Source organism: Leuciscus leuciscus (genome assembly GCF_965113295.1).
Source record: "Leuciscus leuciscus genome assembly, chromosome: 1".
Lineage (NCBI taxonomy): Eukaryota > Metazoa > Chordata > Actinopteri > Cypriniformes > Leuciscidae > Leuciscus > Leuciscus leuciscus.
This window is the reverse complement of record NC_138725.1, coordinates 57,166,859-57,191,931: the sequence shown is the minus strand read 5'-3', so window position 1 is coordinate 57,191,931 and position 25,073 is coordinate 57,166,859. Positions and strand designations below refer to the sequence as shown.

At 37.3% G+C, this 25,073-nt stretch overlaps 1 protein-coding gene across 6 annotated transcripts in view; it reads left to right on the top strand.

Moving 5' to 3' along the window:
• Positions 1 to 25,073, top strand: part of atp6v0a1a (ATPase H+ transporting V0 subunit a1a) — a 33,427-nt gene that overhangs the window by 5,949 nt on the left and 2,405 nt on the right. Inside the window, exons 3-20 of one of the 6 annotated variants that reach the window (XM_082136518.1) lie at positions 2,603 to 2,681; positions 2,840 to 2,937; positions 4,251 to 4,379; positions 4,992 to 5,081; positions 6,422 to 6,504; positions 8,968 to 9,094; positions 9,256 to 9,338; positions 10,047 to 10,140; positions 15,483 to 15,695; positions 19,898 to 20,048; positions 20,192 to 20,331; positions 20,581 to 20,744; positions 20,916 to 21,006; positions 21,093 to 21,211; positions 21,292 to 21,508; positions 21,613 to 21,720; positions 22,183 to 22,290; positions 24,809 to 24,823. In XM_082136518.1, coding sequence (XP_081992644.1) covers positions 2,603 to 2,681; positions 2,840 to 2,937; positions 4,251 to 4,379; positions 4,992 to 5,081; positions 6,422 to 6,504; positions 8,968 to 9,094; positions 9,256 to 9,338; positions 10,047 to 10,140; positions 15,483 to 15,695; positions 19,898 to 20,048; positions 20,192 to 20,331; positions 20,581 to 20,744; positions 20,916 to 21,006; positions 21,093 to 21,211; positions 21,292 to 21,508; positions 21,613 to 21,720; positions 22,183 to 22,290; positions 24,809 to 24,823 — 2,109 coding nt within the window. Of the gene's footprint in view, positions 1 to 2,602; positions 2,682 to 2,839; positions 2,938 to 4,250; positions 4,380 to 4,991; positions 5,082 to 6,421; positions 6,505 to 8,967; positions 9,095 to 9,255; positions 9,339 to 10,046; positions 10,141 to 15,482; positions 15,696 to 19,897; positions 20,049 to 20,191; positions 20,332 to 20,580; positions 20,745 to 20,915; positions 21,007 to 21,092; positions 21,212 to 21,291; positions 21,509 to 21,612; positions 21,721 to 22,182; positions 22,291 to 24,805; positions 24,824 to 25,073 lie in introns of all 6 variants that reach the window. The other 5 variants (XM_082136517.1, XM_082136522.1, XM_082136520.1 and 2 more) reach the window with 5 other exon arrangements.

Below are 25,073 nucleotides of genomic sequence, written 5' to 3'. Positions count from 1 at the left end.
GATTTTTCCAGTGCACCTATGCAACCGTTGTATAGGTGGGGGGGTGCTACCACAAAAACCTAAAATTCTCGGGACAACAGCATTTGTCCAAATTTCAATCTTAACCATTGTATTTCATCAGAAACTATCTGAAAACAGGGCTTTAAGTGTAAAATACCGAACTTGTCCTTTAAGTGTAATCATTGCGCTCAAGGGATCTGCCCTTATGTTGTTGAAGTTTGGTTATTTAAGAAATTCATAGTAAGTAATAAGCAAGATACAGAAGAGTGTAAGCAAGAAAAGGGGGGAGGGGTCAGTAAAAGAATAAGAACAAATACACTAATTACATGCATAGATAATAATGCATTATAACAAAGTTACAAATAAAGTGAGGTCTAATTGTAGCATTCAGGTACAAAAATGTAATAATTAGGCCTAAATGTTAAATAACACTATAGTATATCAATTAAATATAGATTAATCTTTGTTAAAGCTGTGTTTTGTTGTTCGATTAACATTAATGACATAGACAGCAGCAGGTATTTATAGGCTGCTGTCACTTTAAAAGTGAGTGCATAGATCCATGATACACATCAGATTTTTTTCTCAACGTTCACTTAAGACATAACTGACTGTGTTTTCAAGAATACTTGCTGAGACGGGTATTAGTCGTTTCATTAGTGGCATAGTTTTGTGTGTGTGTCCGTTCAAGCGCAAGGAGATGCGAAAGGGGAATCAATTCGCTGTTTGCAAATCAGAATCCCTCCTCTCTGTGTGTGCATGCTTCGGGTGTGTGCGCATAGTGCATAACAGTCCACGAGTACTAAATTGGCAAGACCAAACACATGCAAATGATAAACTTTTGCTCTATAATGGTTAAACTTTGCAATTAATCCACAAATCACATGCGTACCGAACCGTGAGGCCTGGTCCGTACGGATCATTTACCATTATTGGTAAAGGAAATGCTTTTCACATATTTGCTGAGAAGGAAATGTAAAAGATGTAAACTTGTTTGTTCACAATTAAACTCCACTGAGTAGCAACCTTTTAATTTAGGGTCCTGTGAAATCCATTTTATTTTCCCCTAAATTCTGTTTTCAATTTAAGTTTCTGTGTTTTATGATTAAATACAAATTGATATAAACTTTCAAATGTAATCACGCTTTTAAATTAGAACCAAATGAAAATATAGGCCTAACAATTAATTTACAACAAAATATTGAATATTTTTTTTGTCAAATAAGATACTGTACAACACAGCTTCATACACTGCTAACATGCAGTACTGAACATCTAAAATTAATTCTACTGATGTCATTAACTTTTGATATTGGCGGGTCAGTGAGATAGCCAAATTGTTGAACTTTTTCTGATTCCAGCGCATGGCCATGAGAGTCAGCATGTCTGTGCGTCCTGCAAACACAGAAAATATGATGTTACCATATTCCTCCTACTTATTATGTAAGGATGTAACTAGTGCAGTATGTGGTAATCTTACCTGCTTTTGACATATGCTTTGTGGTTACTGCAATCCTGGAGAGGAAGGCATTGCACTCTTCCACCTCCTCCCCTAGTGTTAAACCAGCCCCATCCTGATATGCCCCAACTCCATTTTACCCGGTTAAGAATTAAAAAAATTATAAATAAAACAGATGTTTGCAGATGTTTAGTTTAGATAATGCGATTCTATCACATAGCAACATATCCTTACCTTGCATTTAAAATCATGTGCTTTGGTATGAAATACCGAAAGGAATGGCTTCATGTTAAGAAGGTGCTGGAGCTCTGGACAGCTTTTTGTAACTCTTTGGAGGTAGGGCCAATATTTGCAGGTCACATCCATACAAAAAAAGTGATTTGCCTACTGGCCAGCTTTTCTTGCAGGTACAGGGGATAGGCAATAATGTCCCCCCTATACATTTAAAACATATCTTGTTTGTACGATATTCCTTAGAAATAATAATAGTATTATTATTATTACTTTGAGAAGTATATTTCAGTATACAGTTATATAGTGTGTATATATATATATATATATATATATATATAATATTTCTGTCATAATTTCTTGAAGTTAAACTGAAATTTTATAACTATGTATTTGATGATAGTTTTTCTCAAATGAAACAGTGAAAAGCTTGTGACTCTCAAAGTAACTCTGGAGATGAAGTTAATTTGTTCATGTCCTCATATATTAGGACGGCAGACGCTGAAAACCCAGTGAGTGTCGTGTGTGTGAGTGTGTGTATCAGGCAAAACAGCGCTGTTCTTTCACACAGAGACACAGAAATCTTAGAAGATTTAAGTGGCAAACTAGATACACAGACGTTATGACATGACATCATATAGGAAGTGATTGTGAAACTATGCTCAAAGTGGCCTAAGAGTTCTCAGAACTTCTCACTCATCCTTGAACCCTCTTCTAGTTATTAGGACCTCTATAAAGACAACAGTGTTGTCTTTTTTTCATGTGTATTCAATTTTCCAGTGTGAATCTGACTTCTTTGCTTTTTTTCCCTACACTCCTAGCAGTGAATGTGGCTTCCTTTATTGTTGTCTTTGAGAGAATGGTAGTTGTGTATTAATAGGTAAATTACTTTTCCTCTCTTTTGAATTGCAGTTGAACCCAGATGTGAACGTTTTCCAGAGGAAGTTTGTGAATGAAGTCCGTCGCTGTGAGGAGATGGACCGCAAACTAAGTAAGTTATTGAGTCAGCATTGCTGACATAATGAGCTTGATATCATTGCTGACACAGCATCCTGTGTTCTGATTAAATTTAGTGGAAAGAAGTTCAAGAACATATTTTTTTCTGGCTATGTTTTCTCTGCTTTATATCAGTTGTTTTTTCTTTTCAAGGATTTGTTGAGAAGGAAATCAAAAAGGCTAACATACCTGTTGTAGACACAGGGGAGAACCCAGAGGTCCCTTTTCCACGAGACATGATTGACTTGGAGGTAAAAAAATAAATAAAAAAACTGAGTAGAAATAATCAGAACCCATAATTAAAGTGGCAGTATATTAAGGGATTATGTGAAGGTTGTTCCAAAAGGTAATAATGCTGCCTCCTAAAGCCGGGTGCACACTGTGCAGTCTGGGACAAATTTTGCAAATCCTAAAAGATTCCTCTGATCCTAGGCTAAAATCTGAAGTATTTGATCGTTAGTTTGACATGTTCACCGACAGCCGATAAATGACCGTTACGATAAAAGTTTACCTCCGACGAAATTCTGGCAGTGTCAGAAGATTTGACTCAGAGTCCTGCAGTGTGACTTCTACGACAACGACCATCAAATTGTCTTCGTTTTTCAAGACTAGCCATGACCAAAATTAACGTTAGAGATTTCTCTGTAGTCATCATTTCAATCCCGGGTGTAATGCAGCTCACAGTCACTGAATGTGTCATTGATTCTCGCGTGCATCCTTTTTTTTTACGTGTCTTGACTTTCGTACAGTCTGACATCAATTACAACTGAGATCTTACAGTGTGACACTTACAGCGAGGATCATGTTCGTGAAGTCTGACAAGCAACAATCGTGAAGGATAATAATAAATCGCACAGTGTGCACCCGACTTAAGAGACCTTATTTTGGACAAATTCTAAGGCAGTATTACATGTATCCTTCACTGAGAAGACAAATCACTTAATGCATTGTGATGAACACAGTGCTAAAAAACAAATCAGAGATGCTGGATGGAAAGAGAGAAATGTTGATTACGAACAGTCTTATGTTTCATTCAATACTGACTAGTTTTGATAAAAGTAGTTAATTATTTTGAAATGTGTTTAAATCTAAATTAATTATATAAAAATGCTGTTCTTTTGAACTTTCTATTCCTCAAATCATCCTGAAAAAATAATGAGAAATGTTTCTTGAGCACCAAATCAGCATATTAGAATGATTTATAAAGAGTCACTTGACACTGAAGTCTGGAGTTATAACCTCTGAAAATTTAGCTTTGCCATCACAGAGATAAATTACATTTTAAAATATATTACAATAGAACACAGTTATTTTACATTGTAATAATATTTCACAATATTTTTACTGTATTTAAGATAAAATTAATGCAGCCTTGGCGAGCATAAGATACTTAATTCAAAAACATTTAAAAAAAATTGTATACACACACACACAATTTGTTATTTTGCCTCTGTTTGTGCTTATTAGATAATTAATTAGGTTTTGGAACAGTAGAGCTAATATGTGTGAATTTGACAGCTGTAAACAGTTTTGAGTGAGCCAAATAATTTCTGTCCTTTTGTAGGCCACCTTTGAAAAGCTGGAGAATGAGCTGAAGGAGATCAACACCAACCAAGAAGCTCTGAAGAAGAACTTCCTGGAGCTAACTGAGCTCAAGCACATCCTCAGACGAACACAGCAGTTCTTTGATGAGGTCTGCAATATCTCATCTCTTACTAAACCTTTTAGCCTTTAGTTTCCTGTGGTTTTAGAGGCATTTTACACGGTGTATGTCAGGCCGAGAGCTTTGCTTGTGATCTTGCAGACTATCTTGTGCACAGGCGTTTTGCACACAGGCTGTGTGAAACGTCTCACTGCAACCACAATGATTTCTGTTACTGCTTCAGCTCAAGCAAAAATGCGCTGCAGCTCAATGAGGAGATTACTGTAATATTTTGTCCTGTTTCATGCAATTAATGGCTAATAAAGCCATAAAAGACTGTCATAAACTTATCCTCCATGTTGTTCTTTGACCACATAAAAGCTAAATACTAGATGACATTGCTAGCAGTTGGTTATAAGAATCTTTTTTATGCTCAAGTTTTCTGCGGTGCCGTTATCCTTGACAGCTTTTGTTCTACCACGCTCCACTTCTTTTCCATTTAAAATGAATTGGGAACTTAGTGTTCCCCTTTACCGTGTAAAATGGCCACCATTCAATAGTCAAATGAAGAAGTACAATAACACAAACAGAGGAACCAAAACATGTTTTTCCATATGTCTGTGATAATGTTCACGCTGACAAAGGCAGATGCATGTCTGACAGATTGAAAGGCCATTCTCTGAATTCCTGGCCACATCTCAGCCGATGATGATGATGATGTCAAACTGCCCTTCCCAAGACCAGTTCTGCAAGGTGTTCGACTCCCTATTCACAAACTGAAAATGTAAAAAACAGCCTTTTGTGCCCGTGATAATTAGCTCCTACCAGGGTGTTTCTTTTCTATCTTTCAGCCTTTCAGAAATTTTTGACCATACATTCCTCTGCTTCCTGAACACTGATCTGAACTTTAACATGTTATTGTGATATATTTGTTTTACGAGTTGTAAAAGATCATTTGAGAGTATGCAGTTAAGTTGTCTTTTAATCATTCACTTTACTCTTACACAAGCTTGTTGGGTGCTCACAGAGACTGGTGGTGGGTGGTGTGAGGATGGTGTGGCTCAGGGGTTAAACATCTCAAATAAAATAGCAGTTTCAAACCCTAAAATGGACTAATTCATGTGCTGCCATCCCTTTGTCCTTGAGATAGGCACATCACCTCTGGTTATCCCTGTAATAAGTGCATCGGCTGAATGAGTATTATTAAATAATAAGATTGGCTGTGAAATAAATCTTTTTAATGGTTATTCCATTGAAGAATTACGATGACATAAGGTCACAGAAATTTGTTCTTTATTTATAATATGAAAGAAGTACTCTAACTATTAATGTAATTTCAGCATCTAACAATATTAAGTTAACTACAACCTTTATTGGAAAACAATTTCCTAACACCGTGTCCTAACTACACACGCCGCGACGCGCGATAAAAGGTGTATTTTTCATGTTAATCAGAGTTTTTGTCCTAACCAGCCGCGATGGCGACACGCTGTGATTCTATTTTAGAAACGGTTTCTATTTTTCTGCGACATCGCAGCTGGAACAACAAACACAAAGTGTGGCAATGATAATCTCAGGTACTGTTTATGTGCTTTATTTAATGTTAAAAGCATGCAATGTGACTTTGAATATCATTTAGTGCTCCCAGCTTTGTAGCTGTAAAAGCAACAATGGATAAGAATCTTGAAATTAAACAAATGGAAACAAGAACGTTCAAACTGTGAACAAACAAGTGTATTTGACAAAGATTGTTTTAGTGACTCAGTAGCCTATGTATTTTTAATAACGTTTAAATGGTGTAATATTTTTGAATTTGATTATGTAGCCTACTCATCCATTTTCTTGCGAGTGCCATCAAGAGATTACGCACTTGCCACGAGACTCCGCCCACACGCTGTTCTGATTGGCTGTGAGTTTTGATTGATTTTGACGCGTCTAGTGTGGACAGACAAATTATTTGTCGCTGGAATCTTGTCGCATCGCGTCTGGTTAGGACACGGTGTAAAACAACACTAGAATGAACTTTAAAATCGGATAATTTTTATAGAAAGAGATGAATAACTTAATGAATTGTTGTTTTCTCTTTTTGTTAGATGGAAGATCCTTCTCTTTTGGAAGAGTCGTCAAATCTGCTGGATCCGAAAGATGTGGGACGCGTCGCTCCTCTCAGGCTTGGGTGAGTATGTCAGTGGGTTTTGGTCTCTAGCTATTTTAAATGGACAGCTGAAACATGGATGTTTCATACGCAGTTCTAGATATTACAGACATTTATATTCTTCTGAATTGCTTTCGGCGTATTTCCACATAATTTTACCTCGTAAGCGGCATCCCTTAAAGATAACTGCTCACAGTTACTGCTTGAACTCTAGAAAAATTACGTTTATATACACTACCTGGCCAAAAAAAAGTCACTGTTCGGATTTAAATAGGCAAATAATTAAGAGTCTATGACTTGATCATTATTGCTGTGATTATTGTTTCTAGCATTGTTATATGTTTGGCAACAGTTCTTCTAATCCTAATTGATGGAGTGTGTAGCTTTTCATTTCTTAATTATTCATGTAGGAAGACACATCATGGCCATATTCCAGAATGACAATGTCAAGATTCATCAGGCTCAAACTGTTAAAGAATGGTTGGGAAGGAGCTTGAAGAATCATTTTCACACATGAATTGGCATCTCTGAGTCCAGACCTTAAATTCATTGAAAGTCTTTGGGATGTGCTGGAGGAGACTTTACAGAGTGCTCGACTCTTGCACTGTCAATACAAGATCGTGACCAAAAATTGATGCAGCTCTTGATGGAAATAAATGTTGTGATGCTATTTCCATGAAGAGGTGCATCAATTTTTGGTCAATATCTTGTATTGACAGTGCAAGAGTCAATCTTGACATTGTGATCCTGGAATATGACCATGACGTGACTTCCTACATGGTTGTTTAAGAAATGAAAAGCTACGCCCCCTTCATTAATTAGGGTTGGAAGAATGGTTGCCAAAATTATAACATGCTAGAAACATAATAATCACAGCAATAGTGATCAACTTATAGACTTATAAACAAGTATTTGCCTATTTAAATCTGAATTAAAAAAAAATTTTGGCCGGCAGTGTATGCGTGCATATCATAGACTGTAAAAAAAAATGGACGACGCCCCTTCGCTCTCTTCCATTGATGAGAACTGAAGCCGCCAGCGTCCCGATATGAGCTGACATATTGGAACTTGAGTCTGCGCAGTAGCAATCTCGGGACCAGACCTGCGCAGTCGTGAGCAGGAAGTAAAGCCGCGAAATCAGCGCCCTCACTCTCGCAGAATGTACTCCGGGAGAGTGGATTCTGCACACTTTTTTAAAAATGTATTGCAGTACGACAAGAGGCTTGTTAAAATAAAGTAAATACAATCTCCTCAGTCCTCCGAAGATCCCCCAAAAAATGTCCGTTGGTGCTTCAGTGACTACTTCGCTCAGAGAACCTGTCAATCACAGCTGTCAATCATGACGTTACACCACCGCATCACGTAACTAACTAAAAACCAACTTATTTTTTAAACAGACACTTGAACTTACATCAGCGTGATAAAAACGACAGCAAATGAAAGAAACCACCTTTGGAAAAAAGATATTTGAAGTGTAATTTAATTGTTTAGTTGGTCTCACGTCCCGTTGAATAACGCGGGGAGGCGGGGCTTATGACCTATACTAGGACCAGTCACCGGTGGGCGATCGAGACGTTTTGGCTTCACTTTTCAGGGCTTGTGCGGCACGCTTGGTGCATATGCTTGGATGAAACATAGACGTTAATGGGGTTTGTGCATTTTGTGATTTGCCTGCCTATTTTTTTTATTTGCCATAGCTCTAGAAGAATGCAGAACAGGTCTTTTGAATGGCTCTAAGTTTAAGGGTGTATGGATAATAAATGCATCAAATGTTTAAATGGTAGTCATATGGTTGTATTGTTCTGGATTGAGCTGTAAAAATTTCAATACAATGGGGGAGGTTGTTTTTTAATAGATTTATGCTAGTGAGATTGAAGTAATAAAGAGGGATTTAACACCCATTCTTATGCAACTGCTGCCAATGCCAGCGGGTTTGTCATTGATCTGTGATCAATAATCCTGGCATGCCTTTAATACATAACATAAAACATATTTTTTCCATTCCGAGCACTGAATGAAAGGAAAGCACCATGAGGAGAGCTTAAAATCAGCATGAAACGAAAGTTGGAATAGATTCCAACTTCACTTTAAACCTAGATTGACGTTTCAGTCTAGGTTTAAAGTAATGGAAAAACAGAATTGAAGTTAACCTAGGGTTACTGTATAATAAAATGGGCTATAAGATCAAAATGTTGGTTTAAATGTAATTGATTATATATTATACATCTGTAACAAGAAGTTTGGTGTTGCAGTATTAAAACTCCAGATTTAAGATTAAATATTTAATCCAGATTTAAGATTAATTGTTATTGGTGCAACCCACCCAAATTTCATAAAAAAAATAAAACATATTTTCTAAATAAGGATTAATATTAAACCTTTTGAAGTATAGCAAATGTTTGTTGTTTTGAATATCAGTTTCATTATCCAGATGTCTGCTGGAGGATAATGATATAATTCACTCATGTTTGACACTGGTTGCAGGTTTGTTGCAGGGGTGATAGGCAGAGAGAGGATTCCCACCTTCGAGAGGATGCTGTGGAGAGTTTGCCGTGGAAACGTCTTCCTGCGGCAGGCAGACATCGAGGACCCACTTGAGGACCCCGCCACAGTAAGTTTGTCCTGTGAGAGAGAAAAATAAATAGCTTTTAGATAACTCTGCAAGCTAAAAATGTAATCTCTTGTCTATATAGTTTTTCATTTTGGATTATTAGTTAAATAAACTGCATATTTAATAGCAACTTCCTCTTTTTTTCCCCCCTCTTTTTTCAGGGAGACCATGTGCACAAGTCGGTGTTCATCATTTTTTTCCAGGGAGATCAGCTGAAGAACAGAGTCAAGAAGATTTGTGAAGGGTACGAGAGCATCACTGCCAATAAGAAGTCACACAATATAGTGACCGAAACAGAAGAAAACAATTATTTACATGAGATTTTAAAAACATGAGGTTGTTCTCAGATTTTGCAGACTTGTTCCTTATAATACTTTACAAGTTTGGGGTTAATAAGATTTTTTTTCATTATTATTGTTTGTGATAGAAGTCTCTTATGTTCACCAAGGCTGCATTTATTTGATCAAAAACACAGTAAAAATTTTAATATTGTGAAATATTATTACAATTTAAAAAAATTGTTTTCTGTTTTAGTATATTTTGAAAAAGAAATTTTTTCCTGTGATGGTAAAACTGAATTTTCAGCATCATTACATACATCATTACATTATCAGTCTTCAGTCACATGATCCTTCAGAAATCATTCTAATGTGATGATTTGGTGCTCAACAGTTATTTTGCTTATTCAGGATTCTTTGATAAATAGAAAGTTCAAAAGAACAACATATATTTAAAATAGTCATCTTTTTTTAACATTATACTTTGTTATTGCCCCTTTTGATCAAAAAAATCTTAATGAATCCAAACTTGGGACAAATATTTGACAAATTCATAAAATCTAAATATTGCATGTTCATACATATTGCATTGTGTTATTTACTTGTATTTTTGTGTACTCTGCACAATCACAATAAAGATCTAATGCAGTCTTTTACTAATATATTTATGTTAGGTTTCGGGCCTCTCTATACCCCTGTCCCGAGACCCCACAAGAGAGGAGAGAAATGGCAGCCGGAGTCAACTCTCGGATTGACGATCTACAGATGGTAAGATGTGAGGACACACACATTCTCTAAAAATAAAATAAGTGAATGTTGGCCGAGTATGTTTTCTAAAGTTCATCTTTTTACTGTATGAGGTGAAAGACTGATCAGGGTTCTTATGAGTCCAGACCTGGTCTAGTGCTGTTAGAATTGTTCCTTTGTTCACTCTGCCCACATTCTGATTTAGTTGACTTGCAGGACTGACTTGTTTGCACTGTCATTTTGCAAATTATGAAATCTGATCTGCTCTTTCAGACAGTATTGTCAATAACCGTTGTATCTTTGTCGGTTTGCTAAAGTTATGATGTAAGCACCAACACAATGGCAAGACCAGCTGTTTGTGGTCTGACTAACGTCTCTATGTCCTCGCATCAGTGTGTGTCTCGAATCTTTTTCGCCTTGAGTGGAAACCCTAACCTGATCTTGGACCACATGATTATATGATGGTAGCTACATCAATAAATTTGTTATGACGATTTACTTTTGTCCCTGAAATCCTCAGTCTGATCAGAGGTTAAGTCAGGGATTATAAAATGAGCTTGTGAAACAAAACACAGCTGTTTACAGAGGGAAAGAGCCTTAAAGATTCAACCATGTTTCCAGAGCCAGTAAACTCATGAATGCATGTTGATGTTTAAGTGATATGATATGACTGAATATAATTTGACAGTACATCAATTGATGTAATTTGCTTCATAAACTGCAGCTGAGTGGCGTAATGGAATTACATGAGATAATGTAATCTTTGTTAGTGTGCCCAGAAACACAGGTTAGATTAGAGAAGGGCAGATTTTGTTACAAGTAAAACATTAATAATTAAACACTAAATTACAAGGAAATGGTTTTATTTTTTTTGTTTTTTTGTTTTGTTTTACAAATTTCACTAAAATACAGCAGAAACCTGCAATCTGACCATTTCATTTATATTACATTTATGCATTTGACGGTGCTTTTATACACAGCAACTTCAATAGTACTATTCTAGTTTTGTTGCCATTTCAATGAGATTATTTAGCTGTTTTTTTCTTGTTTACTATTAGCAGTTTCACAGATCACTGTCACCATGAGATGAGAGTGAATTTATATATATATATATATATATATACTGTATATATATATATATATATATACTGTATATATAAAATTTTATTTTTACTTGCTGAATTGATCATTCTTCTTGCCTTCCCTAATATACTGTGGCGCCCCCTGGAGGTCTGTGCATCTCTTTGAATAACAAATGAATTAGACTCAAAACTCTTTTTCTTCAATTTCCTGCTCTATTTATTTATTCATTATCTTGAGTTGAGTTTAAACTAACAGATTTACAATAAAGCACAGGTTAATTTGACAGAAATATCCACTGGCTGCATCAGCGCGTACACGCTTTCTGTCGATCCGTACGGCAGAGGGAATCTCCCTCAGTGAGTCATTAGAGGCTACTACTAGGTTTAATGGGGGACTGCTGGATGGTGTTACAGCTCTGGGTCTTTGAGAGAATCTCTCACATCTCTGCCTTATTTGGGAAGGAAAACTTTGGGTGAGTGTGTCCTCGCATATTTACATAGTACCCATACCTTCCCGCCCCCACAGATGCCCATACAGTTTGGACCGTCAGCACATGGCAAGACAGTTTATCACCGCTGCCTACTTCTCACGTTCGGTTTTTTTTTTTTTTTTCAGTGTCTGCACAGTGGCACATACAAGTTTCTAGCATCATGTCATTTTTCAACACTTGCTGAAAAGAATTCTATAAAAAACTATACTGCGTTAAACAAAAAATCACAGCCAATCATAATTTGGTCTTTAATAGACCTTAACAGCGTAGAGCCATATTTAATTTTGTCAGGAATGAAAACGAGGCTGTGAGAAATACAAGTAGTGCGCTCAGTGGATTGTACTGTTGTTTAAAGGGATAGTTCACCCAAAAATGAAAATGCTGCCATCATTTACTCTTCCTCAAGTTGTTCCAAACCTGTATGACTTTCTTTCTTCTGCTGAACACAAAAGAAGATATTTTAAAGAAGGTTGGTAATTAAACAGTTGCTGGTCCCCATTGACTTCCATAGTATTTTTTTTTTCCTACTATGGAAGTCAATGGGGTCCATCAGTCGTTTGGTTACCGACTTTCTTCAAAATATCTTCTTTTGTGTTCAGCAGAAGAAAGAAAGTCATACAGGTTTGGAACAACTTGAGGAAGAGTAAATGATGACAGCATTTTCATTTTTGGGTGAACTATCCCTTTAACAACATACCGGTTGTTCAGCTGACGAAAAACTTCTTTCAATAGACAAAACTCCATAAAATTGAGAAAATTACATGACTTTAAACAGTGCAAGTCCATCCCTCACAGCCTCGTTTTCATCTGTGTTAAATTTAATATGGCCTCTAACCTGATAGACAGCTATGTGAAGTAAGATTTTGGGCCACTGAGGTTTCTCAGTAGGCGGGGCTACCTATAAAATGTGACAACATAGAAATCGATCAACAAAAATCTGATTTGGGTCAAAAACTTAAGCTGGCATCGCGTCACAACTGTGAGGTGCCTTTCACAGCGGCTGTCTCATAGTGAGCGTTCCTGTCTGTGCATACCCACATTCATGTTCGCCACACTTATTCGCTGATTCACTGATTCATCCCACACACCCTGAAAACCCACATACAGATCTGTTTGCTCTCTGACTTTTCAAAAGAAATGAAGGAACACGTCCAAGCACAAGAGTGCTGACAGGGCCGGGACAAAGCGCACACTCGAGTTCCATGTCACTGACTCACTTCGAGCTATTAGCGGGCCTGTTTGTCCCGGAGGTGAGAGAGAATGCTCACTATGCTTGTGTGTGTCGTTAATGTTGTTAATGTCCCTGTGCTCTTCTCCCAGCTTTGGAGAGAATTTGTTTTCCTTTGGTTTGATGCACATGCCTTGTTTGTGTTTGTTACTGTTTAAGAAAGACAGAAGGTCTTCAGGACACATTATTGAGGATTACATAAATCCCAGAGTGGGCGAGTTTGTCTTATTTGTCAGAGTGGGTGAGCCTGCATGTTTCCAGCGTGGGTGAGCATGTGGGTTATTCTAGTGTGGGTGAGTGTGTCTGATTTCACAGTGAGCGACTGCGTATGTCCCACCCAAGTGAGCGAGAATGCGCAATTGGACATTAATGATGCCACTCTATCTGTCTAACATGACAACCAGATGCTGGCTCACTTCCTTGGCCACTCCTGAATGATTGTGAAATTATTTTTACCTAAATAGAAGATACATAGGCTATATTCAGACAACCAGGGTTTGGGATTCATAAACATCTTTACCAGCAGGTGTGTCTGTTCATACAACAGCAAAAAGGAGCGGCTTGTATACTTTCTGTATGGACAAATAACTCAACTTAAGCCCCTGTTCTTGCAATAGCTGTGAATAACACTTGTAACTAGTGAGGTGGCATTGGTTAATTACTTGTTCGTGTTTCTTGTTCAATGCAACAATAAACACAGCTTGAGGTCTGATGTTCGATTGGCAAAAAAATAACTCTTATGGTCACAAGCTCATAAGCGTGAAAACAGTTTGACAGACAGAACTTGAGAATCCCCACACTTGCGTTCTTTGCACTGGACCACTAACATATTTCCTGTATTTGGGCAAAATGTGTAAGTGGGCATGAAGACAGCATGTGTGTGTAGAGCTTTTGATTGCCTAATGGAACACACTACATCAAAATACAGTAGTAATGTAAAGTAACGTTTTTACATTTATTTACACATTTTTATCACATGATTGTTAGTCAAGTCAAGTTTATTTGTATAGCGCTTTTCACAATACAGATTGTATCAAAGCAGCTTCACAGTATTAAATTAAAATAATACAACAAAGTTTGTTTCAAGAGGAATTTATTGATTGATAAAATTAAATTAAATATCCCCAAAATATCCCCACATGTTTGTGTTTCTAATCATTTCTCTTTATTGCTTATAAAGAGTTGCATCTCACTCCACAAGGGTATTGTGCCTGATGAAGACCTGATTGGTCGAAACGTTGCGCTGTTTGGCAAATATATTGTTTGGAACTACAATTTCAGTGTGTGGACATTATTTTTATTTGTTCATTTATTGCTATTTTGTTGTCCTGCACCCAAGCCCAATTTGGGTTTTTGATATGCATACTTTTTTTGTATTTTTGATTCATATACTTCAGGCTGTTGTTCTTTTGTGACTTTATCATGGCCAATGAAGAACTTGTCTCTTTAAATAAGACATTTGAGTTTAGTGAAGCAGATTATTCTGGGATCCTTCTAAAAGAAAATTTTTGACAACATTTAGGTTTTGTAGATGATATATGTTAGGGCTGCTCGATTATGGAAAAAATCATAATCACGATTATTTTGGTCAGTATTGAAATCACGATTATTTCACATGACTTTGGGAACGTGTTGCATTTATTAAAAAGACACCTTTCAACTATTCTTAAAAAATCGAAATTTGAACATTGATTGTACTTCTATAACTATTAAATAAATATAACAGATAATACTTCAATAAGTATTTGAATAATTCCCGCAACCACTTATAATGCGGAAAATGAATTATACATATTTGACAAAATACATCATGAAATATAAACTGCACCTGTGCAGCATAATGCATAAATAAATAATGCGTAAATGGTGCCCGCTACATTCCCAAATGCAAGCTAAACTCACAGCACATGCAGAGATGGAGTTCACTGAGTTCACGTGGAAAACACTGGATCATCGCTTTGAAACACAGCACAAACAGGCTATATACTCACTTAATTTAATTGCAGTCTTTTGCGATTTGATAAAGGCACAAAGTCATATCGCGCTTTTGATTTTAGTTCGTTTGACAGATACTTTGCTAAAGCAATGGTGCAAAACAACATTAGAAACTTTTATGTCTTATGAGAAGTTTAAAAGTATTTTTAATTCATTATGAAACTGGGGGCACAGATTAGACTATGCTGGGCCGCAAGATAGGCAACTCCGGTCCTGGAGGGCCACTGTCCTGCAGAGTTTAGCTCCAACCCTAATTAACAAGGCAATCAGTGTTTTCAGGATTACTAGATAGATACAGGCAGGTGAGTTTTTATCAGGGCTGAAGCTAAACTCTGCAGGACAGTGGCCCTCCAGGACCGGAGTTGCCTATCCCTGGTCTAGGCAATTAATCGGAAACACTGCATCAGATGTTTGAAAGAGTGACATGCAAAGTCAGACACTCGACAGCAATCTACCGAGATTCAGGTTTCAACCAAACCACTGCTTTTTCAGACCATATCACCTCTGTCCAGTGATCTCACATTTTCTGTTTTGACCCCTTTTCTCCCTCTGTACTTTGTGTTGTAGGTGCTGAATCAGACGGAGGATCACAGGCAGCGTGTTTTACAGGCGGCTGCCAAGACTGTCCGAGTGTGGTTCATCAAGGTCCGGAAGATGAAAGCCATTTATCACACTCTGAACCTCTGCAACATCGATGTCACTCAGAAGTGTCTGATCGCTGAGATCTGGTGCCCTGTGTCAGATCTAGACTCCATTCAGTTTGCGCTCCGTCGGGGCACGGTGAGGACACACATGCACACATTGTTTGATGTTTTAATTAGGGGTGTAACGTACACAAAACTGGCGGTTCGGTTTTGAAGTTACGGTTCGGTATGGGTTCGGTACAGCAAGGGGGAGAAAACGATACATAAAATTGCTTTTTTTATTATTAAAGTCGACATGAAATCAAAATTTACCCTATTTACTTTGTTAGCGCATATTACTAGTCTTGTGGTGAACAATTAATTCGTGCAAGTTAATACACAGAAAAAAATTGTTTGCCGTGGTAATCTTTAATCAAAATCTGAAAAGTTACTTCCGGTCTGGAATGACGTCGCCTTTTCTGATGATATCAGTTTGACGGCTTGGGTTGAAAATGCTTAACCACTCCCCTCAAACCGTTAGTCTGCTATGAGCAGAGATGGAGAGGAGGAGCGCTAAAGTAAAACCCTGCCCTCTGTTCAATATTCTGTTTCACTTGGAAATACGTCACAACACTGGAGAAAAGTCGTTTGCAACTTCCGGTTCACGGGGACTTTAAACAGTGGTTTACTGAACAAATTGTGTCTCTGTCTTTAAATTAATTACATTTTAATTCAAAGTTTCTTAAGGAAAAAAAATTATCTCTGTTTATGCTGTAAACTATATAGGTAGCCCTTACTTGCACATTACTATAATATTAAAGGTTAACAACAATAGCCCAAACTATTAGCCTAAATTCAGTTGCTATTTCTTTTTAGATATAATAATCAACACTCTCTAAGGGTACATTTTCACGACAACGATTTGCTTAAAACGGAGAAGTTTTTCCTTTAAGTTTTCTGTGTACAGATGACACCATTGTCAAAATAATCCCCATTCACACGGATCCGCGAAAAGGACTAAAAACGCTATAGACTGAACACGTAATACACATGTGCATGACGTGATCATCTTCAGAGATTCGTATTTTTGTTGTTTACACAGAGACCGTATTCAAAAACTTGCACTTAGTTTGAAACCTGTTTTTCAGGCATTGCGTTGTCGTGTTAAATGAATGGCTAAAACGCATAAAAAGTTTATGCATATAAAGTGAGGTCAACCTCAACAATGGGCCAGGGCTACACACCTATTTTTTATAAACATCCTGAAATCTTGAGCCAGAGGAGGTTGGCATCTTATTCTTCATCTTATCCTAACCCAGTATAACTGAATCCACCAAATCAAATTGCAACATAACTTTACCTCGATATAATTCATTACATTTAAATGTCTCTGTAATGAGCACATCACTGATACAGGGGCCTGATCAAATTATTTAAATCCCTTTACAGTAGGAAAACATTCAGTGTCTTTTTGTTTATATATCTGATCTCAAATCTGCATCGTAATTGTTACAATTGACCCGTGTCATTGTCGTTTGAACTCTATACTATAATTATATACTATACTTTAAGAGCTCTGTAAGTAATATGAAAGACGTATTTAGACTAATTTAAGGAATAATATACAGTAGGCTAATTACTGTTGTAGTTTATGGATATTTTATAGACCCCATGATATGGCTTAATGGGTTATTGTTGACATTCTGTTAAAATAGAACATTGCTGCAGGACATATTGAAGCGATAGTCCTTTTTATTATTATTTTATTATTATATATATTTTTTTTACAGTAGCCAGCAGCTTTCTGAGCCGCCCTATAACAGGAAGAAAACACTTATTTTACATTATTTAAAACATTCCGTATATAGATTTGACTTATATCAGCACAATAATCTGTTTATTCATTTTCTTTAAGCATATTATCGTATCAGCAAACCCCAATATCGATTGACCTCTAATGTATGTATTGATATATTAGTATAAACTAATTTCAATATATATCTATATTTTGAATAAAACATGTTGTGAGTATTTTAAACTTGCAGTTACCCTGTTTTCCAGTTGAATGTATTCCCCAGCCTGTTATTAAGTAACAGAATCTGAGATGCAAGATTTATTTTGAGATTATATGGGTTTGTTCTGTACAAATTTAGTCCATTTAAAGGAACCGTATGTAAGAAATGTATTTCAATTAATCATAAAATGGCCCTGATATGTCACTAGACATTAAGAAATCATGTTCATTTCAAATACTTATATCACTGACAACAGTAGTCCGGCCAGGATATTGTCATTTAAAAGTGAAGTTGCAGCCCTCAACTGATGTTGATGTTGTCATGTTGTGTTTTGGCCTGAAGCTCCACCCTCCACCTATCTACCAATCACGAAGTCAGTAGTGTTTCGGCATCCGGGTTGCCAGCTCTGCTCTAGTTACCACAGCTGCAGCCACAAACGTGTCGGATAAAAAATGTCTAACGTTACGAAATCTAAAAGACCTCGTTATAAATCCGAAATACGTCGTGACAAAGTCCGAAAATAAAACAAGGATTTGTATAGGAGATGCCTTTGAAAGATGGAGACGGCTGAAAATGGAGAAGAATTTGATCCTGCAGCCTATCTGGCAACCTCGAGTCAGGGGGGAGGGGGAGGGGATACACCGCTCTACAGTAATTTGAAAGTGATTGCAGTACCAGTTTTGGCCACAATCTTACATACGGTTCCTTTAACATTGGTATGTTAGATCACATATATTATCACCACACATGCGTTGTCTCTAAGGAGTAGCCTTTTTGTTCTTGTCATCACATTCAATGACTCACACTTTGTAAAAATGACTTTAGCTTGTGTTATCCCAGGACACAGGCACATGCACACAGGGGACTGAGTGTTAGGACGGAATGCTCAGATGCTTTTACATTGAGTCATGAGACCCCTCAGATCAAAGTTTGAATTTTCCCGTGGTCAAGAGCAGCTGAAACCTGATCCTCCTCCCATAGTGCCACAAATGGACTCTGTCAATCACTTCTGCTCTGCCCTGTTGAAAAAAATGGATAAAACGATGGGCGAGATTGGCAATGGTCATCCACTCCCTCAGTGTTTAGTGCAAATGCAAAAGAAAGAGAGAATGCTTGTGTTTGTGTTTTATATCAGTAGTAAATTATAAAATTGTTTTTATAAAAAATGTAATATAAATAAAAAATGTCAGGTTTTTATTAAATTAACTGGGAAATACATACATCTTTTTCACTAAAATGGTCAAATATATTTAAAAGACTCTTTATATTGTCCTTTGAATGCATACTAGTATACAGTGCATTAAGTCAGAATGATCGCGTCAGCACGTCTAAACAGAAATCTGAACTTCCACTAAACCTACATGAACCAAACTTGAATACACAGCATGTTCTGTTCTTTGTTATGACAGATATTATAGAGTTATTTGTTAATATAATATTTATTTGCTGATTTATTATACAGTTTGTGTGAACAGACAAAAATGCACTAGAACATGCATGGTACGCATGACCTGCACTGAATTGGTTGGTCTCAGGATGATATAGTATGTGCGCTGAAGATCCCTTGAGCGATAGATTCTAGATTCTCATAGTTACTCACAGCAGAAGGTGTGTGCGAGTTAAGGGTGCCTCTGTGAGGTCTGGATTCTCACGCCTTACAGCAAGACAGTGAGGGCAGGGTGGGTGTAATACCTGTAATCCCTGCGATGAGAGGTTGTAGTGTAAGGGTCAGAGGTCATTGGAATGTTAACCTCGTAATAGTCACATCTTAAGAGGATTAACTGCTCACACAAATTCACCTTCTGTTCTTCTGTGTCTGCCTCTCTGTCTTTATAGGGTTAAAACAGGTTATACATAGTTTATATAGTGGCAGCAACCTACAGATGGACCAGTTTGTAAATCTGTGCAAACCATTATTTAGTAACAAAAAAGTAGATTCCTTCTGAACCTAAACTAGAAGTGTAATAGTGTTAAGTCCATGTTGAAATGTGAGGGATTGTGCTTGCGTGCTAGTTCAAAGCCTGTCCTTACACATGGCATTCTTCCTCATGCCTTATTTAACTAGCAGCTATTAATATCAGCTGTCTTACACATTGCCTCCACATGCACTTACATGCTTCACCTACTACTCAAGTTCAGTTTAGGATATACAGAATCTATTTAAAAATTAAGCAAACGAGTGACATATTAACACTTGCATAAATGCAATGTAGAGTTGCAAAGACAAGTGAAACGTTTATAAATGTGGGCATTCATACAACTGCACCACTATTTACTGGGAAGCAAACTGGAGCATTCATTTTTACGCATTGCTGTTTGTGTTCAATTCCACTATTTCATGCAGGAGAAAAGTGGATCCACTGTTCCCTCCATCCTGAACCGAATGCAGACCAAGCAGACTCCACCCACCTACAACAAAACCAACAAGTTCACCTCTGGCTTTCAGAACATAGTCGATGCCTACGGCATCAGCAACTACCGGGAGATCAACCCAGGTAACCCTGAACTTTAACCTTTAGTCTCGGAGCAAGTCCCAAAGTCCTCTGCAGTGATTAAAATGGGCTTCAGATCAGCATACGTATTTTCTGTAGGTGTCACAACATATTGTTTGCATCCATTTTTGTGCTCATGTGCTCAGCTCCATACACCATCATCACCTTCCCCTTCCTGTTTGCGGTCATGTTTGGCGATCTGGGTCACGGTATACTCATGACCTGTGCTGCACTTTATCTGGTACTGCGAGAGAGCCGATTAATTGCCCAGAAAAACGACAATGAGGTATCCATCCACCCATCCATTTATGCACCCATCTCATTATTGATGTTTGTCCTTATTCATATCAAATATTGTTCATGACATATAGCCTTTGTGTATATAGGTCCTGAATATAGAAAATATTGATCATAATTGTGTTAAACTAGTGAAAAATAAAACAGACATCTCACAATAGACATGTCTATTATGCATATATGTGACAATTTGGACCATCACAAATCAGTTTATCTCTCTCTCTCTCTCTCTCTCTAGATGTTTAACATGATATTTGCGGGCCGTTACATTATTCTCCTGATGGGACTATTTTCAGTGTACACTGGGATTATCTACAATGACTGTTTCTCCAAATCCCTCAATGTCTTTGGCTCAGGCTGGAGCGTCAGACCCATGTTTGGAGATAAAGGAGACAACTGGACGTAAGTTGTTCGTTCCAACCCTTTGATTTTACAAAAACTTTGTAACTCATAATCAGCCACTTGTTTGACTTTGAATAGATCCGTTCTATCGTTCAGGTCAGATCTTTATGCATAGCTATTCATTTGAATTAATGATAAATTTAACATGGAATTTTCCATCATCTCATTCAGGTTTACAACACTGCAGGAAAACCGGATATTACAGCTGAACCCTGCTGTGCCAAACGTGTTTAGCGGACCCTATCCAATTGGCATTGATCCAGTAAGCACCAAGTTTCTAAACGGTTCTGTAGCAAAGATAATCTAAATTCAGTCCTCTAAATAAGGTTTTTTACTTTCTCCTGTCAGATCTGGAACATTGCCACCAACAAATTGACGTTTCTGAACTCCTTCAAGATGAAGATGTCAATAATTCTGGGAGTCATCCACATGACGTTTGGAGTTATTCTCAGTCTTTTCAATCACCTGTATGCACTTGTCCATTATTACTCTCAATAGATCTGTATTCATATTTTATACTAATTTAAGTCTGTTTGTCTTCAAAAAGGTACTTCAAAAAACCTCTGAACATCTTTCTGGGTTTTATTCCTGAGATCGTCTTCATGATCAGTCTGTTTGGCTACCTGATGCTGCTAATTTTTTACAAGTGGTTGGCATATGATGCCAAGACCTCAAAAGATGCCCCCAGTCTTCTAATAGCCTTTATCAACATGTGCCTCTTCAGCTACAATGATCCCACTAACAAACCGTTATACAAGGGACAGGTACACATTACCGACAAATACCGATTTAATCAGTATATGTGGCAGGTGAGATGCCATGACATTTAAAACTTATGTTTTGCCTCTCTCTTTCTCTGTCTCTGTAGATGGTAATTCAGTGTCTGCTAGTTGTTATAGCTCTCGCCTGTGTACCATGTATGCTTATAATAAAGACCCTAGTAATGCGCAGGCAATACCTCTGGAGAAGACACCTGGTAAGGACCTGTTTGAGACACTCGCACACCACATTCAAGATTCTTACATACCCAGTTTATTTTTAGATTTTGTGTTTTTATCTTGTCATTTCCATATCCAAAGTGAGACGTTTGTGGGATGTGGACTGATGCAACTATTTAATGCATAGAAAGTTTAAAAGAACATTTATTTGAAATAAATATTTTTGTAAAGTGTCTTTACTCTGTTTAGATCCAATTAATTTGTAATTATTATTTTTCTTCTTTTTTGAAAAAAGAGCTATAGTGTATTTTTTATTATTTTTATTATGCTCAGTTCTAAAGTGTTTCTTCAGCTAAAAGTCTTTTTGAGTGCAATCTCTACAAAATGTATCATAAATGAAATGTAAATTCATTGGTCAGCTAGCGTGGGAACCCTGATAACCGATGTGCTAGATTATTATATAATGGCTCAGCTATGACCTAGTGTGACTTTTGCTGCAGGGAACACAAAACTTTGGGGGAATCCGTGTGGGTAACGGCCCCACAGATGATGAAGCTGAGATCATCCAACATGACCAGCTTGCCCAAAACTTAGACGAAGAACCTGAGGTGAGGGAAGATTCTCTTTTTTCGATTGTTTGTCTGTCTCTCTCTCTCTCAACTAGGCTATAGAATAACATAGAAATAATACTTTTTGTCATACTAATTAAATAGATTACCCATGCTTGTGTCCTTTTTTATTTTACCAAGATGCTTTGATGTAGCATTAGTTTGTGAAGTCTAACAATAGTCTTTCTATAGCCAGAGAATGACTCCTGTTCTGCCGACCCAAGAGCATATTTATTTGGATAATTGTTTGGGTCGGGTTTTTCTGTCCGACACTCTGTGTGATGACATGTTTTGATTCTGAGAATAGTTTTACATTTTATTGTAACATAATTAAATAGATTTTCTTCATAATAGTCTATGTGCAACTTGTTACCACCCACACGGTGACAAGCTACACCAGGGTACCAAAAATTGCTGCAGTGGGCATTCCTTTCTGTGACTCACTGGATCTGTGATCTGCATACCAGTGCTGGTCTAAACTGGGTCTTCCACTTTTAAAAGCACTATCTCTCCCCCCAGCCACTGTATCCCAGGGAAACCAGTCTCAAAACACTAAACAAACACGCACTCAACTAATTGAGCTTCTGTTCTCTGAGAATAAAATGGAGGAAGATAGTAAATATACATTTATATATTATATATATATAGTATTTATACAATTACCTGCTTTATTTTAAGGTTTGAGATGCAGTCATTTCAGTACATTTGTGCCAATAATCTTCCTCTTTCCGCTCCAAACAGGCCTGTCAGTAAAACTCAGTCAGCCATAGTCAATTTACCGGAGACTGAAGTCAGATCTCCAGGATTGTTTATCTCTCTCGTTTTGGTGTGTACAGTGACCCTGCGAAAGTATTTGGTTACTGAAGCCGCACTTAAAAATGTATGAATTTAGTGGTATCTGCAAACAAATGACGCTAGACCTTTTCGCGTGAACAGCTCGAATTTCCCAGCTATTTTGCAATTACTTACAGTATCAATATGATTTTAGAGGATGTATGAATTCATCAAAAATGAATTCCTCCCTCAAATTCACAAAGATGTCCTAGTAGAGTGTAGTTCAACACATTATGTTCCAATTTTGACAAAGAGAAAATGTCCAGACAATTGTCCTTTTTTTTTATAAAATCAACTCTATAATTTATAATTTAAAACCTAACAAGTCTTTTTCTGAAATGTGTACTTTTAAGTGTGTTGTGTTTCTTTAAAATAAATGCCAATTGGTTTGATTTATTGTATTAAAGGTAGGGTAGGTAATCCTGTTCAGAAACACTTTTTTTTATACTGGGTGAAATGGTCCTTCCATCCTGATAGTAGTCAATACATTATGTGTTTAGAAAAAGGAATGAAAAAAATCAGACCTCTGTAGCAGCTGCAGGACAGTAAAAACTCTGACCAATCACTGCCATTCGGTGCGAATGTAAAGAACCAATCAGATGCCTTCATGTCTCGTGCCCGAGCCCCACTGCGCGCGCTGCCCTACGTGCACTCATCACATGTCACCGTTCCCGGAAATATTCAGCTCAAAGCACCTGCATGCAGTCAGCGAAGGCAAACAAGGCAAAAACTACTTCCTCGGACCCTGCCCGCGCTCTTGAACGACCTCCTCTGCTTCGCCCTCAACCCCGGACCTGTCCTCGACCCGACGATGCGGTACTTGTCTCCGGACTCGGAGTGTACGTTAACGTTAGTCTTCATTAGAGTCAACAATGTTTTCATCATGGAAACTCTTACATGCAAAACACCGTATATGTTATGAATCTTACACGAAATTCACCTTCATCACAGTGTAACTGATGGTAATGGAAAAACGTGTATCAATGCAACCTGTTTTTAGTTTTGCCTTATAAATATAGCTCGTTACCGAATGAAACTTTACCATTATCGATATGCTAGCTTGATAGTGAGTACTAAAATAAATCTCATTTGTTTATATTCATAGTGATAAAGTTAGGTATTTTATTACATGTGATTCTGACATGATGTCACTGTATGTACTGCGCTCCTTCCTCTCCACTCGTCTCAGGTAATAAATGCGTCTTGTTCCAGCCTGAGCGTTTGGCGTCGCGCGTTCATGTGTTTTGGGGGCGTGGCTTTGGAAGGAGCTCAGAAGGGAGGGGGTGGAGTGAATGGAAATAATGAGCTGTGTTTATTGCAGATTAAAAGGTCTACAGTCACTCGATTTTTATATTTTCTTTTTCAGAGTACTTACATTTTAATTATGTATTGGTATATAAAGACAGTTTAAACAAATTTGGAATGTTTTTTTTTTTAGAAAAAGGATTACCTACCCTACCTTTAAGGCATTCATGCATTTGTATTAGTGTGACTTGAATACTTTTTGGGGCCACTGTATTTTGCTGTGACGGAAAATAAATGTGTCGGTCATTAGATCTTTGCATTTTCTGTGAACTTAACAGTTTTTCCCCCACTGTCTCTTCATCAGATTCTAACTCTGTCATTAACCCTATTTTAACCCTTTGTGTCTGTCTGTGCATGTCTCTGATTATATTTCAAGCAGTCAGAGGAAGAAGTGGTAAGAGCAGACAGCCTTCTCGACTCTCTGTGTAGATGTTTGCTATCATTTTTTACATTTGTGTGTGTGAGTGTGTGATTGTGTGTGTGTGCGTGTGCGGCTTGTGTGTATCCCTGCAGGTTTCAGTGTTGGTAGTCTCCTGTTTTTGGTGTATGGTTCTTTTCCAGCACAACTAGATAGATTCTTTTCTAGACGTCCATTTTCCTTAGTTTTTAGCCGCCATCATTACATGGGAACGATCTGGTGAGCC